This window comes from Scylla paramamosain, chromosome 1 (genome assembly GCF_035594125.1).
Source record: "Scylla paramamosain isolate STU-SP2022 chromosome 1, ASM3559412v1, whole genome shotgun sequence".
In the NCBI taxonomy this organism is placed as follows: Eukaryota; Metazoa; Arthropoda; class Malacostraca; order Decapoda; family Portunidae; genus Scylla; species Scylla paramamosain.
Genome location: NC_087151.1, coordinates 37047693 through 37062636, shown reverse-complemented (window position 1 = coordinate 37062636; position 14944 = coordinate 37047693). Strand labels below are relative to the sequence as shown.

The 14944-nt window shown below is 43.8% G+C and overlaps 1 protein-coding gene across 2 annotated transcripts in view; it reads left to right on the top strand.

Moving 5' to 3' along the window:
- The first annotated feature begins 229 nt into the window (after positions 1–229).
- Positions 230–14944, top strand: part of LOC135104970 (uncharacterized) — a 109994-nt gene continuing 95279 nt past the window's right edge. Inside the window, exons 1-2 of one of the 2 annotated variants that reach the window (XM_064012821.1) lie at positions 230–352; positions 1606–2856. In XM_064012821.1, coding sequence (XP_063868891.1) covers positions 2848–2856 — 9 coding nt within the window. In that variant the 5' untranslated portion in view covers positions 230–352; positions 1606–2847. Of the gene's footprint in view, positions 353–1361; positions 1442–1605; positions 2857–14944 lie in introns of those variants that run through there. The other variant, XM_064012825.1, reaches the window with a different exon arrangement.

The window sequence follows — 14944 nt, the reverse complement described above, 5'->3', positions numbered from 1 at the left end:
GTTATTCATGTTAATTGTAATGTTGCAGATTTTCTTGTCTCTCATCTTTAAGTTCACAAAAAAAAACAACAGAAACAGCTTCAAAACGCCAGTAACAACGGCAGGAGTTTCGGCTGAGGGTGAGATGGGGCGGCGAGGCACAGGGCAGAGAGATGGGAAGGTGGCGGGGGAGGCAGGGCAGGTGTGAGTAGCGGAGAAGTGTGGGGGAGGGAGGACCGGAGGAGTGGTAGCGGGAGCGAGGAGCCGAGGATGAAGTGGGTTAGTTGTGTGTGGAGACTGGAGTCGGTCATACGTGCTTCCCCGCCCGCTCCCTCAGCTTCTCACGTGGCCCAGACCGCCTCCTTCTTCATCGGTGAGCAGCTTCTCTCCCTTAGCCTCGTGTCCTTCCACTTACTTGCCTCCCTCGTGTTTAAACTGCCAAGGTCATCTGGAAACTCCTTCCAGGGTGATTCCAAGGATACCTCGCCTGGAATCTGAGATACTGAAGAAGCGGTGCCGCGGTGCTAGTCCATGACCTGAGGTGAACGTGTGTGGCGGCGGCGACGACTTGCGCGCGCGCGTGTAAAGTTATGTGTGCATTTGTACGTGTGTGTGTGTGTGTGTATCCTCAGTGTAGCGAGGGGCATCACGACGCTTTGCAAAGGTGCCGCAGCCGCACACCGTGGCTGACCCATAGAAAGTTGGCAGGAGAAATTAAGGACACGACCACTACACGGCGTCTTCCTCCTTCCTTCCTGCTACATACATTCAATCACGCCTCGCGTGGCCTTGATCCTCCTGTTCCTCCTCCTCGTAGTGTCGTCGTTATCATTCACCCTTCTCGTTTTCCTCTTCTCGTCCTCTTCATCCTCCCTCCCGACCTTTCTTTTCCCTCTTCCACCAACCCTGGGGGAAAAGCGCTGACTCAGAGGGAAGCAAATGAAGAAAAGGGAGAGTGAGCTTGACGCGGTGACTTAAGCAAAAAGGAATTGGCGTGTGGTTCCCCAAGTTTGCTGTCCCCTTCCTTACTCCTACCCACCACCCTACCAGTTCAAAACATGCGCTATTATTAATTCCTTGAATAATGTAATCCTTTCTCCGTGTAAAGTCATGGCCTGTATGAGATCAAGGCACCCGCTGGATGAGAAGCGGTGAGGTATCTTATCATATATTGCCGAGTTTGTGGTGACAGTCACGCGTGCTGCACATTACAGGGTGGTCAGATGGGGTGATAGAGATGACGTCAAGTACACACACACACACACACACACACACACACAAGGCAGTCTGCTCATTGCGTCATTGTGTGCACGGCAGAACACTCATCCCAGACACACGACCCAGGCAAGCAGACACTCGGGCAGGCAGGGAAGGAGGGAGGGATGCAAGCATATAGTCATCCAGGCAGGCAAACAACCCCATCCTAGCTCAGTCCACCCAACCAACCCTCTTCTCCCACCAGGTTCAGAGTTCAGCCTCACTTTAAACCTGTTATCATCGCCCACTCACGAAAGACACCGCAAAAAAATTATATATATTTATACATAATGGTTTGAAAGTGCGTGAAGGAACCTGAACGCCACTTGACCCTTCCTCTCTCTCTCTCACTCTTTCTCTCCCTTTCAGACGAGCGAGTGTCCGGAGCGGGGCGCCACGAAGGGAAGGACCGCGGGGAGGAAGATTCTGGCGAGGCTGAGTGAGGCTGAGCAAGTCGGACGCGTCACTGGCCCTCTCCTGACCCACCCCTGTGTACCGGTTCGGGTCAGCCACACGCGCGCACTGACACACACACGTACACGGGAGAGAGGATCTAGTATGAGTGTAGCAAGTGTGCGTTACAAAGTGGACAAGTGGACATCATTCCCGATTCCTTTTTGAGAATTGCGTGGGAGAAAGAGAGAGAAAGAGAGACAGATAGAGACAAAGAGAGAAAGAGAGACAGATAGGGGAAGATTGAAAGATTAAGAGAGAGAGAGAGAGAGAAAGACCCGTGCACCCTTGAACCTGCGGGTGGTGAAAAGGTGTGAAGTGACCCAATGAACCACTTGTGACGCGTGTACCTGGTAATGCTTCATGGCGGGGGACTGGTGAAGCCACTTACCTTATACGGGGGAAGGAAGCCACTCGTACGTACGGCCGCGCTCAGTGTCGCCTTGAATTAGAGATTTAGTTCACTGCGTACCTAATTAATGGATTTCCAGGAGGTGCAGATTCCTCGCACACCTGCAAGTCACATCGCTGGAGGAGTGAGTCTTTATTCCCTTTTTTATACCAAGTGTCAATGGACTGCGGTTTGAATGTGAGTGTCTTAAGGCGATGCTGTGAGTTGCAATCCGGGTTTTGAAGAGAGATAGAGAGGCGGGCTTCTGATCTAACCTTTTTTCCCATTCCCTATTGTCCTGACCCAAGTCCTTTCCTGTCCTTCCCTTCTCAATGCCTTATAGAGAAGCGGACATCTAACCTTTTTCCGGTGTCCCTAACGTCCCTATTCCCTGTTATCTTGACTCAAGTTCTTCCCTGTGTCTTTCCCTGTCCTTTCCTGATCTCCCTGTTCCTTTCCTACCCGATGTCTCTCCTGCCCCTCACGTCCATTCCCCACAAGCGCGCCACAGGGTCCGCTTGAGCCGACCTCCCGTGGCAGGCAATAGTCTCTCGGCCCCGCCACCCTCATTAACCACAACAATCGCGGGCCACGCAGGACTTAACGGAGGGGGAGGTGCCCTTCTCCATTCTATCAACACCACCGTTCCCATCAGCCCCACTACCACCACCGCCGCCTTTGCCAACGCCACACCAGCCTCCGTGTTCCCCAGCAGCTTCGTCAACGCCTCCCTGCCTCTCAACGACTCCTCCCACCTCAATGACACAATGATGACAGTGAGTACCAACCTTCCTTTCTCACACCCTTTGTCTGCACTGTTAGGTAGCTGGAAGATTCATGCTGTTATGTTATGTTATGTTATGTTATGCTGTTATGTTATGTTTAGCAGGTTGTAATGTGGTATTTAATCTTTTCATTACTCTATTCGTCCTTTGTTAACATTGAGCTTTATAGAAAACTGCTTGAATACTAAAAGAAAGAAATGATGAGATAAATTATGTCTTTTCTAGGCTACATATTTATTTAAGAGACTGTAGTCCAAGTGTCTACGTAAATGGTTATGAGGCAAAGATGTATAACAGGGGGTTAAATACTTCCTTTCCTCTCGTCTCTAGTTATCTTTAAGTTTTCCGCAACGCATGAATACAAATGGAGCTGCTATGTGGTTGTGGAATATTCATCTGCAGTGCACAGCATGACAACGATCGCCAAACTATATGCAGCATTATAGCTCAGAGGGCGGACAAGCAGGCATGAGTCTCTGCCCAACAGTGTCCCCGAGAGTAGTACAGTCATGGTCAGTAATCGAGCAGCTTTCTTAACTTACTCCTACTGTTTAATGTTGCTCATAGTGCGGTGTGAGGAACAGGCACACGTCTCAGCTAAGCCACAGAGCGGCAATGCCCCCGAAGTCAATAGTCGAGTAACCTTCCTCACTCACTCCCACTGTCTTTAATGCTTTCCTTCAGTCCTGCGATGCTGCGAAAACCCAAGTTCTCAGGATTGCTAAGGTTGTTTACCTACCAGAGTACTTAGAGAGAGAAAATGTAAAACACAGTGTGAGCGCAGCATGTTAATCCACTACTGACTATAAGTGTAATACAGTTAGTGCTCGTGTTAGGAGTTACTGATGCTGACTGGCGCTTGACACACTCGTGTCCTTGATACATTTAAAGGCTGTACCGATGTATTGTTGAGGCAGCACTGCACACGCATTCTACTGGCTCAGGGAGGTCAGGAATTGATTGCTCGTTGGTGAAAACTTTTTGGAACTGACATAAGCGTGAACCTCAGCCAGCTGCTGATTGTCCAGTGAGAAAATATCATTGAGGTATCAAGCAGAGAGAGAGAGAGAGAGAGAGAAAGAGAGAGAGAGAGAGAGAGAGAGAGAGAGAGAGAGAGAGAGAGAGAGAGAGAGAGAGAGAGAGAGAGAGAGAGAGTTACGCAAGGAATAGAAAGATAATAACGTCATAACCGGGCAAAAAGAATAACATAGCACACACACACACACACACACACACACACACACACACACACACACACACACACACACACATATGAATGTCAGCTGAAGGTCTTATCAAGAAAAAAAAGACTAAAGATCCTGTTTCCAGCTTAGTCCATTCAAACGTCACTCCAATCATTGTGTGCTTAATCTCAAGAACAAAAACACTGCTCTCTTGATTACGGGATGGCATGAAGTAAATAAAAGATTGCCATTAAATTTCTCCACACCCGCCACCTGCTGATAAAAGTATTGAGGTGACCTGAGGGATATAACAAGGAGGATGCAGACCACTGATCCTTAGTGCCAGTAATCGGGACAGGACAAGAAATGACGGGTTCACGGTTAATAAAATTAGATTAATAAAAAAAAAGAAATAGGAAGACGCTGGCTCGCAAACAGAGTGGTAAATGACTGGAATATGCTTAGCAATCAAATTGTCAAGGCTGAGTTATTAACTCAGCCTTGACAATTTGATTGCTAAGCAAGTTTGAGTGATTAAATAATTTTATGGGAAGATAGAAATATGTATGTTTTATTAAGGGACTGTCATGTGTAGACTTTTTTTTTTTATATATAGGAGGGACACCGGCCAAGGGCAACAAAAATCTAATAAAAAAAAGCCCACTGAGATGCCGGTCCCGAATAGGTTCCGAAGTGGTGGTCAAAAATTGAAGGATAAGTGTCTTGAAATCTCCCTCTTGAAGGAGTTCAAGTCATAGGAAGGTGGAAATACAGAAGCAGGCAGGGAGTTCCAGAGTTTACCAGAGAAGGGGATGAATAATTGGCAAGTTAACTCTTGCTTTAGAGAGGTGGACAGAATAGGGGTGAGAGAAAGAAGTCTTGTGCAGCGAGGCCGCGAGAGGAGGGGAGGCATGCAGTTAGCAAGATCAAAAGAGCAGTTAGCATGAAAATAGCGGTAGAAGATAGCAAGAGATGCAACATTGCGGCGATGAGAAAGAGGCTGAAGACAGTCAGTTAGAGGAGGGGAGTTGATGAGACGAAAATGTTTTGATTTCACCCTATCTAAAAGAGTGGTATGAGTGGAAGCCTGAAGGGTTGGACGTCTATGAAAAGACGTGAAAAAGTGCAGGGTGGTATCATCAGCGTACGAGTGGACAGGGCAAGAAGTTTGGTTTAAAAGATCATTGATGAATAATAGGAAGAGAGTGGGTGACAGGACAGAACCCTGAGGAACACCAATGTTAATAGATTTTAGGAGAAGAACAGTGACCGTCTACCATAGCAGCAATAGAGCGGTCAGAAAGGAAACTTGAGATGAAGTTAAAGAGAGAAGGATAGAAGCCGTAGGAGGGTAGTTTGGAAATCAAAGCTTTGTGCCAAATTCTTTTATGAGTATATGTAGCTTTTATTGAGGGAAGATATGAGTGGGCTTTTTATTCCACCATTTTTTTTGCCCTTGGCCGATCTCCCTGACAAACAAACACACACACACACACACACACACACAAAAATAGAATAAAAATAAATAAATAAAAATAAGTAAATAAAAATAAATGAATAAAATAAATAAATAAATAAATAAATAAATAAATAAATAAATGAAAATAAATAAATAAGTAAATAAAGAAATAAAGAAAGAAAGAAAACCATTAAGTCATAGGTAGCAGTGCAATGACTCGCCTCATGGCCAGACATAATTAACAGACCGTGCTGACTGGCTGACTGACTTGTTAATATGCACGGTCAGTAATACATACGTTGTACTTTCATTCTACCTGGAGTATTGGAAGGTCTCTAATACCATGTTAGTAACTCAGTAAGTAGCTGGTGGATGGCTGTACGTAACCCACTGACCGTCTTGCTTGGCTGGCTGGTTAATATATACGATAAATAATGTACGCGTTGCGCTATCCTCCTGCCCTTGACCTTCCTGCGAGGCTTGCAATGCAACGCCTCGGTGATGTGGATGCATTGACAATTACAAGCCCAGGCTGTAATGATCAGCTTCTTTTTTCGTTTTCTTTTAATCACCTTCAATTTTCTTTTTTTTTGAAGTAGTATGTTGAGTGTCGAGGCTTTCATCCCTCTATTTTTGTTATTATTATATTTTTTTGTGTGTCATTGGATGTTCCACTCTACTACACTCGCATTCTTAAAATGATCTCTGTTTAGCTTCTTCTTATCTTTTCCCACATCTCTTTAAAGTTTATGTTTTTTGGATGCTTGCCTCCTCCAGGCATATAGATTATGACATCACATTACAAGCAAAACCCATTTCTTAATCGTCCTCAGTTTTCTTCTTTCTTTAAGCACTTTTTTCCCACGCCTCTGTTTTTAGCACCTCTCCTCCACCAGGCCCTGGCTTGCATATCATCCTCCTATGACTATTTTTCTCTCAATTCCAATTCCTTACGCAGTCCATCAACCTCTGCTCTCGTCTTCCTGTTCGTCTTTTGTTTTGTGGCTCCATCTCTATAACACTTCTACCCACATACTTCTCTTTTCTGTTCGTCTCCTGCCCCCTATATCCACCTCCATCATTCATCAACCCACACACCTCTTCCCTTTTCCTCGCATGGCCATACTACTACAATTTTCTTTCCTTCGTCCTGAGTTTGTCCTTATGCTCCTCGTTAATAAGCCGCTCAGGGCCATGCATCACTTTTGTCACATCTGCTACCTTCTAGACGTGTGTGGATGCATCAGCGTGTGCGGCGGTGCGTTCAGCCGTATGTTGTGAGTTCGGCTTGTGGAGCGATAATGTGTTTGGGAGCAGGGAACGATACGAGGTTTGTGTGTGTGTGTGTGTGTGTGTGTGTGTGTGTGTGTGTGTGTGTGTGTGTGTGTGTGAAAAAGGGTAAATAAAGTCAGGAATGTTTTTTTTTTCAAGGAAATGGTAAAGAAATAGTGAAAAAAAAGATAAAGTAAGCATTGAAACAATGAAGGCAAGCAGAGAGAGAGAGAGAGAGAGAGAGAGAGAGAGAGAGAGAGAGAGAGAGAGAGAGAGAGCATGTGTTTTATGAGTTATTACTTTCCCACAAGGCTACGACGATCATAGTTTTACGAGGAACTGAATTAGATTGTACTGCTATGTAAGACAGATATCTCTGGCCTCGCGTGTTTCCGAGAATAAACATCTTTATCAGAGGAAACTATAGATTGCAAGATTTTTCTTGTTATGCGTAAAGGTGACAGATAAGGGCTACTAAAATTAAGATAGAAAGCGGTAGAGAAAAAAAAAAAGAGTAAGAGAAAAGAAAAAAGGCCCGTAACTGTTGTTTTGAAAAAAAAAACTTAATAAAATAAACAATAAAAATAATAAGATTCCAATCGGTTCTGCCAGTTTAGGTCTGGAGGTCGTCTTATTCTTCTTTTGAAATAATTCACTTCATAGGAAGGTAAAGAAATAGGATGAATACGATGCGATACGAATATATACTGCTCTTTTATTAGGAAAGGTCAACACCTTATTTTTCTTGTGCTTTACGCATGACGCTTTAATAGAAAAGAAGAAGAAGAAGAAGAAGAAGAAGAAGAAGAAGAAGAAGAAGAAGAAGAAGAAGAAGAAGAAGGGTTGTTCTGCGCCTTCACGTGCTTGTGTGTTTTCACTTTCAACCGTAGCATGATTTGTGCTTGTAAACCCTGAAATCTGCCACACCTCAGTCTTCTCGTCGGTAATACTTTGCAGCCAACGAGGAGACGAGTGCCAACTGGTCACGCCATAAAGGTGAAAATGAAGTTGGGGACATACGGCATAGATTAGCGTGGCCTCGGTGCTCATCTCTGTCTCGTGGTCAGGTAAAGTAAAGAAAATAAATTGGATTTTCTCTCAAATCTTCTCTTCTACCCATTTCTCTCTCTCTCTCTCTCTCTCTCTCTCTCTCTCTCTCTCTCTCTCTCTCTCTCTCTCTCTCTCTCTTTTTTCGGTAAGGGAGGGGATGGCATCATGAGCTGACATTTTAAAATCCATCTTCTTTCCCTTAGCTGGTCTCCTTAATACATAAGTCCATGTTCACTTGATAATCTGACCCTTCATCCCACCGGAGTTGATTTCTCAGTCGCAAGTATAAGGGTAACATTACCTTGCTGGGTGTGAGTGGATGGATAAATGTTGACTTGATAATTTAACCCACCAGAATTGATTTTTTTTAGTCACCAGCTGGAATAGAATCACCTACACGTCTTGTTACTGTACCGTTGCTCTACTGTCGCTTGGGTCAGACCGGAGTTCATTTCTCAATCACCAGCTAGAATAGAATCACTCACTCGTCGTGTAGTTGGTGTAGCGTTGCTGGGTCGGAGAGTACTGGGTCAGTGTAGCTCTTTTCGAGCTTTAAACTGTGGCGTCTGTGATGACAAGGCCTGGCACTGACCACTGCTGTCTATAAAATAAAATCACTCAACGTTAAGTGATTTTCGTGAATGTTAATGCTAGTAAAGAAAAAAAAAAATAGTAGGAGATATTGATAGATAGGAAAATAGATAGATAGTCAGGTAGATGGCTAGACAGACAGATAAACAGACAGATAAATTATTGGATAAATATGTAAATGAAGAGAGAGAGAGAGAGAGAGAGAGAGAGAGAGAGAGAGAGAGAGAGAGAGAGAGAGAGAGAGAGAGAGAGAGAGAGAGGGCTGTCACCCACTCATCTGAAGCTCCACTGTATGTGCTTGTGTTTTATTGCCCTCCTGAACCATTATTACGTGATTATCTCGTTCCACGCTGGTAAAGACATCAAGGGAACTTCAATTTGCTCATTACTTCGTGCACTTCACTCGAGGCCATTCCTGGAGAGACTCGGCTCCTGAATAATCTCCTATTCTGCTTTGTTGTTTTGTTCTATCCTTTTAGGTAAATCACGAAGGGAGGGAATTACTAAAATTCGACTTAATTTCACTGGTAAAAAAGGAATAGCAGCCAGAGTAATGCCTTTTTTTTCAACATTAAAAGTGAAAAGATCGTCATTTGTCTTCCTTTCCTGAATCCGTGTCGCTGATTGAAGATGCTGTGGATTTCTTAATGATGCAAAATACTTTTATTAAACCATCACGGTGACCGAAGGATGCATCATCTTGCTTTGTCAGCCTCCCCATCAACTCTGTCTCCGAACCTGTGCATTCGGTACTCCTGATGAATAACAACATGAGAACATAAGACTGGTTATGTCAGTGGAAAAAGAGAGAGAGAGAGAGAGAGAGAGAGAGAGAGAGAGAGAGAGAGAGAGAGAGAGAGAGAGAGAGAGAGAGAGAGAGAGAGAGAGAGAATAATGCGTGGTTGGATTTTTCAGCAAAAGGATCGAGCGAAAGTGTCAGGTTTAGATTCAGAGGAAATGACTGTGAGGTAATCTGGCCTGAACGGTGGTTGGGAAAGATTGAAAGGAGAGGAATTCGATATATTTTCGGCGAGACGTAAGAAATTACAAGAATAAGAACTGGATTATTTTTCCATCATCATAAGACCAGAAGAAAATAAGCGATGTTGCAAGAAGTCAGTGGGTTTACACACAGCAGTCTCAGTATAAGAGCGTTAGCCTTGTATAGCGTTTTCGAGGATGGGTGTGGAGGTACAGGTATTGAGAGAACAAGGTGGACTGTCCGCTGGCGTGACGGAGACATTGATAGAGGGAGTGGAGGAGGAGATGATGCTGAGGAAGGTGGTGTTAGTCTGGTAACCACCGCTATTTGTGGTGACGCCTTTGCCAGCTGTCATGCACCACTCCCTCTCTCCTCTTCACGAATATCTCACTGAACATGCTCTCCCTTGATGCTTTTCTCTCACGTCTGCCTCTTTCTACAAGGAATTTCCTGTAGTTTCTCTTTAAAAGTAACTGATAACTTCCCTCATCCTCCCTCATCTGTTGTCCAGAGATGGTAGATAATAACACTGACCGAACTGTCCATCTTGTTCGTCCCTCTTATTTAATCTTGCCTCAAGGTTAGAAGTTCTTTGAAGGCTTTCTTTTTTATCCTGTTCTCCTTGACCTTCACATTGAGAGGACACGTTGACTTGCACTAGGAGTTCGTTTATTTTCTATTCTTTTTCATGTTCAATGATAGTTATTTCTATTCTCTCCGCTTCGTTAGTTAAAATCCAGCGTCTTTATGGTTCATCTGGCTCTTGAAATATGCGAGGATTAGCTAAAAGATTGACTCATAAGCTTCACTCTTGTTCTTTCATCATCTAGCTTCAGGTAATAATTAAAAAGTCTTGTGCCCTCTTTCATAAGCCTCACTCTCCTTTCGTCAGTCACCTTAGGTTAATGTAAAGTTTGGTACCCTCTAGCGCATCTTGGCCTCACCTACGTAGATCCGTTAGCCACAGAAAGGTCTCCTTGGGCCCTTCTTTGGCGAGCGCCCTTCTTGTCGAGGGAGGCTCCTCACTTACAACAATGTTTTCAAAGGGCGGAGTCTGGTGTTACTTGTTTCATCAACTTTCTAACTCTTACCGGCTCTCTCTATTCTCCTTAACGCTGCCACTTTGCGGAACTGTATTGCGTGTCCCCATTACGCAGGACGCTGTATGCGTCCTTCCGCCTCCTGAGTGTGAGGTCGTAGGACTACCTTATCACTTACCGGCACTTTTCTTTTTTGTTTCTTTTAAATTTTTGCTACTCATTAATTTCAGAGCAACAGGACCCTCAAATGAAGAAGAATTGAGTTTGATAAAGAGAAGGAGGAGGAAGAAAATTATGCTATAATGGTGGTAGAAAATTATGAATTTATCTTGGGCACATGAAGACAAGGATAAATAAAGACGGTTTGTTGCAAAGGAATTCAATAACATAACTTACAATCTGAAATAGTCCACAATGTATACTATCATTGGTTTGCCAACGCGTCTTGTTACAGAAAAGAATGAATGACCATTTTTGGGTACTAACTCTTGAGACTGTTTTCCCGGACACCCGATGATTACGTGATAGATAATGAAGATATGGAAAAGAGAGAGAGAGAGAGAGAGAGAGAGAGAGAGAGAGAGAGAGAGAGAGAGAGAGAGAGAGAGAGAGAGAGAGAGAGAGAGAGAGAGAGAGAATGTGCGTGATCATGAATAAATGAGCGGGAAAAAAATAGCAATAGAAAATGAATTAGAAAGTTTAGCTCCTATGAAAAGAGTTCCGCTCAGTTCACCGATGGATGGTGGTATTTGAAGCTTCACAATGTACTCTAAAGCTTCAGGCGCGGAAGAGGTTGACTGGAGCACTGACCTTAACGTCCTCAGAGTCCCCATATACAAGTCCCGTAACCTTTAAACTCGAAGAATCTCCCGCCTGGAATCAAAACCCGTGGTCAACTTGAATGTAATCAGATTAAAGCCTCACTGAATTACTCGTGCCTCCATCTTTCTTGTATGGTTGGTTGGTTTTTACAGATAAGCTCCCCCTGACTGACCGATCTTGGTGATAATGTCCATCTGCTTTCCCTCTGCCTTGAATCACGAGACTGGTTTCCGCTATTCATCTTATCCCAGCCATCAATTACTCACTTCTGGACGGCGAGGCGGTGACTGCATCCGCCTCGAGACACCGGTAAAGTTCGGAGAGGGGGATTTGATTTGCCAGGACCTTGATCTGAGTAATTTTATGACGTTTTATTTATTTATTTATTTATTTTTTTTATAAAGGAGCATGTCAACGGAGGATGAGTCATAGAAGGAATATTGTGCTTTTGAGATGAGCTTTTGTGATGAACTTTTGTGATGAAGTTTTCTAGAGGAACGAGGTCAACGGGAGATAAATAATGGGAGGCTTGGAGGTTGAGTTTTTGTGATAAGTTTTTGCGATGAGGTTTTCTAAAGGAACGAGTCAGCGGGAGATGAGTCATAGGAGTGTTGGAAGTTGTGTTTTTGTGATAAGGTTTTCGAGTGAACGTGAGATGAAATATAGGAGTATTGGGAGTTGTGTTTTTGTGATAAGGCTTTCTACTCGTAAAAAAAAGGAGTCAACAGGAGGTGAGTCTTTGGGGTATTGGAAGTTGAGTTTCTGTGATGAAGTTTCCTAGATGAACCAGTCGGCATGGGATGAGGTACAGAGGTATATGCATTGGAAGCTGGGTTTAACTAGGCCTCCTTCAAAGCAGCAAAACTATTCCACGTGATGCATTGATGACTCTTGACTCTAATGCATTAAAATTATATGAAGTCTTTTCTACACAATGATAAGATACTTGGAGGAACTTATTTGGTGAAATGAAAACATGTGGAGGGTTTGATCAACTGATTACTTATTGCAGATGAGATGATAGGATAAAGTGGTGCTGCAAATAGATTACGATGCACCAGATGGGGTTACAGCATAAGAACATAGAGGAAACTGCAAGATGCCATCAGGCCTACACGTGTTAATTGTGAGAGAGAGCGCTACCTTCCACTGAAAAACTGACGTGTGCCAGGACTGAACTAGCCATTTTTATTTCACTAGACAAACATAGTACATTACACAACCAACTGGCCTTGATATAGAAGGAACGCACAAAGAATACAGAATAAACCAAGGCACTCTGTTTTGGTTACATTAATACAATAGAAAAAAAAAATATGTGATGAAAAATAAGAACATTGAAAAACTCTCGTCTGAATAGCAAAGACTGACGTAGCTTATTGTTATAGAATTTACTTAAACTTGCCTTTATCCTGTTCTGTAATGCCATAGTACACACACACACACACACACACACACACACACACACACACACACACACACACACACACACACACACACACACACACACACACAGCGTTTTGTATACATTGCTTGAAGTGAACTAAAAGACTATGTAAATGATGTCAGTGGTCGAAGAGCAGTGTTTTCCGTACGTGCAATACCCGTGAATGGTGGGAAGTGACGTCATGCACAGCCACGCCTCCTGCTGGTGTGGCCGTGGCGGGCCTTGTGTACTCAAACTTGATCGCGCCCGCCTGTCCTTGATGAGAGAAAGATATCAAATAATTTGCGTACATCCTTCACTTGATGATAGCTGTCTTTGGGTTGATTTCTAATACAGAATGGTTTCTTTTATTTATTTATTTATTCTTTTATTTGCAGGTGATTGTTTACTAGCATGATTACGCAGATAAGTTTACTCACCCATTCCTTCGATGAAATATTTCCAAGCAGTGCATCCTTCACCTGATGATGGCTGTCTTTAGGCTAGTTTCAAATATCAGTTGGTTTCGTTTCAATTTCTTTTGGATCTGGAGATGATTGTTAACTATCATGATGAGGCTGATAAGTTTACTCACCCATTCCTTTGATAAAATCTCAAAGTATATTCTATTTAGGAAATTAAGCGTTTTAGTAATTTATCTCTTCGGAAAAAAAAAAAAAAGAAAATGTTCTGAGGATATCCCCGTTCTGGTTTACCTGTGTGGCGGTACAGTACAACCAGTGCAGGCAAAGACAGCCCTCGGCATCTGCTGGCCCCTCAGCTGCCCGTCACGATGCCTCAGCACTTCGTTTTGTTACCACCACGCTCTATTTGGATTACTTCACAGCGAGCGTTTCCGAGAATACCGGGGCCCTTCACTCGGCGTGCAGGGTCCTGGGACATGGTGAAGGGGCGAGACAAAGGCCTTGATCGGGAAAAGTCGAGGGGGAGGGTCACACATGGCTGAGAATTAAGGACTCCCGTGATCAGCGCAGCCAACAAAGCACTGCACCCCGTGTGGACACAGGCAAGGCGGCGGCCGGCGACCCAGTTAGCATTATGGTAACCAAGCACACTCCATTACAGTGATGACTCAGCTGCAACTCTACCTACACACGGTGAATGTTTGTAAAACAACTTTCATGCCACTAATTATAATGTAACGTCCATCAGATGCCTTGCGTCACCACCTGTGTGAAGGAAAAGGGACCACTGTACTACATACGTGTACTAAAAGTGAACACAGCCCACTCCGAAGAGAGACTGGGTGGGCAAGGCCGGCGGCGGGGTGTCCAAGCACTCGTGCAATAAGGAGAGCGGCGAGCGATGGAGGGAAGGGTGGGAAGGAGGCAAGGCTGGTCAGAAGGAGGTTAGGTTAGGGAGGAAAGGATGGAAGGCTTGGTGAGCCACTTCGTACCCAGCTGGTTTGGTTCAGGAGGAAGGGAGTCTGAGGCTAGGACGGGAAGGGAAAGTGAATGAGAAAGGAGGAGGAAGAGGAGGAAGAGGAGGAGGCTCAGGCAAGGCAGCAGCAACAGAGAGGGTGGAGGCAGTGAAAGAGAGAGGTTGCAAGCACCCAGAATATACGAAAGGAAATAAATAGACGACGTTAGGGTGAAAGTAGTGGTAATAAGCGGTGTGAACTGGAAGACCCGCAAGAAAGATGGGGGAATGAGTGAGCCTGAGAGAAACAAGATAACTGCAACTGGAAGACTGCCATTAAGTTACACACACGCGCGCACACACACACACACACACACACACACACACACACACACACACACACACACACACACACACACACACACACACACAAACCGGTGGAAGTAAATTGCAAGCTGACGATAATATGATGGAAATATGAGGAGAGGACAACAAAAGTTACACGGAAAATGAGCAGACACAATAAGAAAAAAAAAAAAAAAAAAAAAAAATGAGGTGTGGGGGAAATTAAAAACCGGAAAATAATGAGACGAAACGGGTTAAGAAGAAAACTATGAAAAAAAAAGAAAAAAATAGAAAACTTGCAAGGAACAATACAGATGTGAAATGGCAATGCAAAAAAAAAAAAAAACGAAAAAAAAAAAAGACAAATCAGAAACATTGCAAGAAAGTTACAATAAAGACTTAATAAATAAAACAAGAACAGGTGTCAGGAGTGTAAAATACGAACCTTAATTTATTATCGCCAATATACTAACAAAAAAAAAAAAAATACAGAAATACAAATATGAAAAAAAATAACCATGAGAGAGA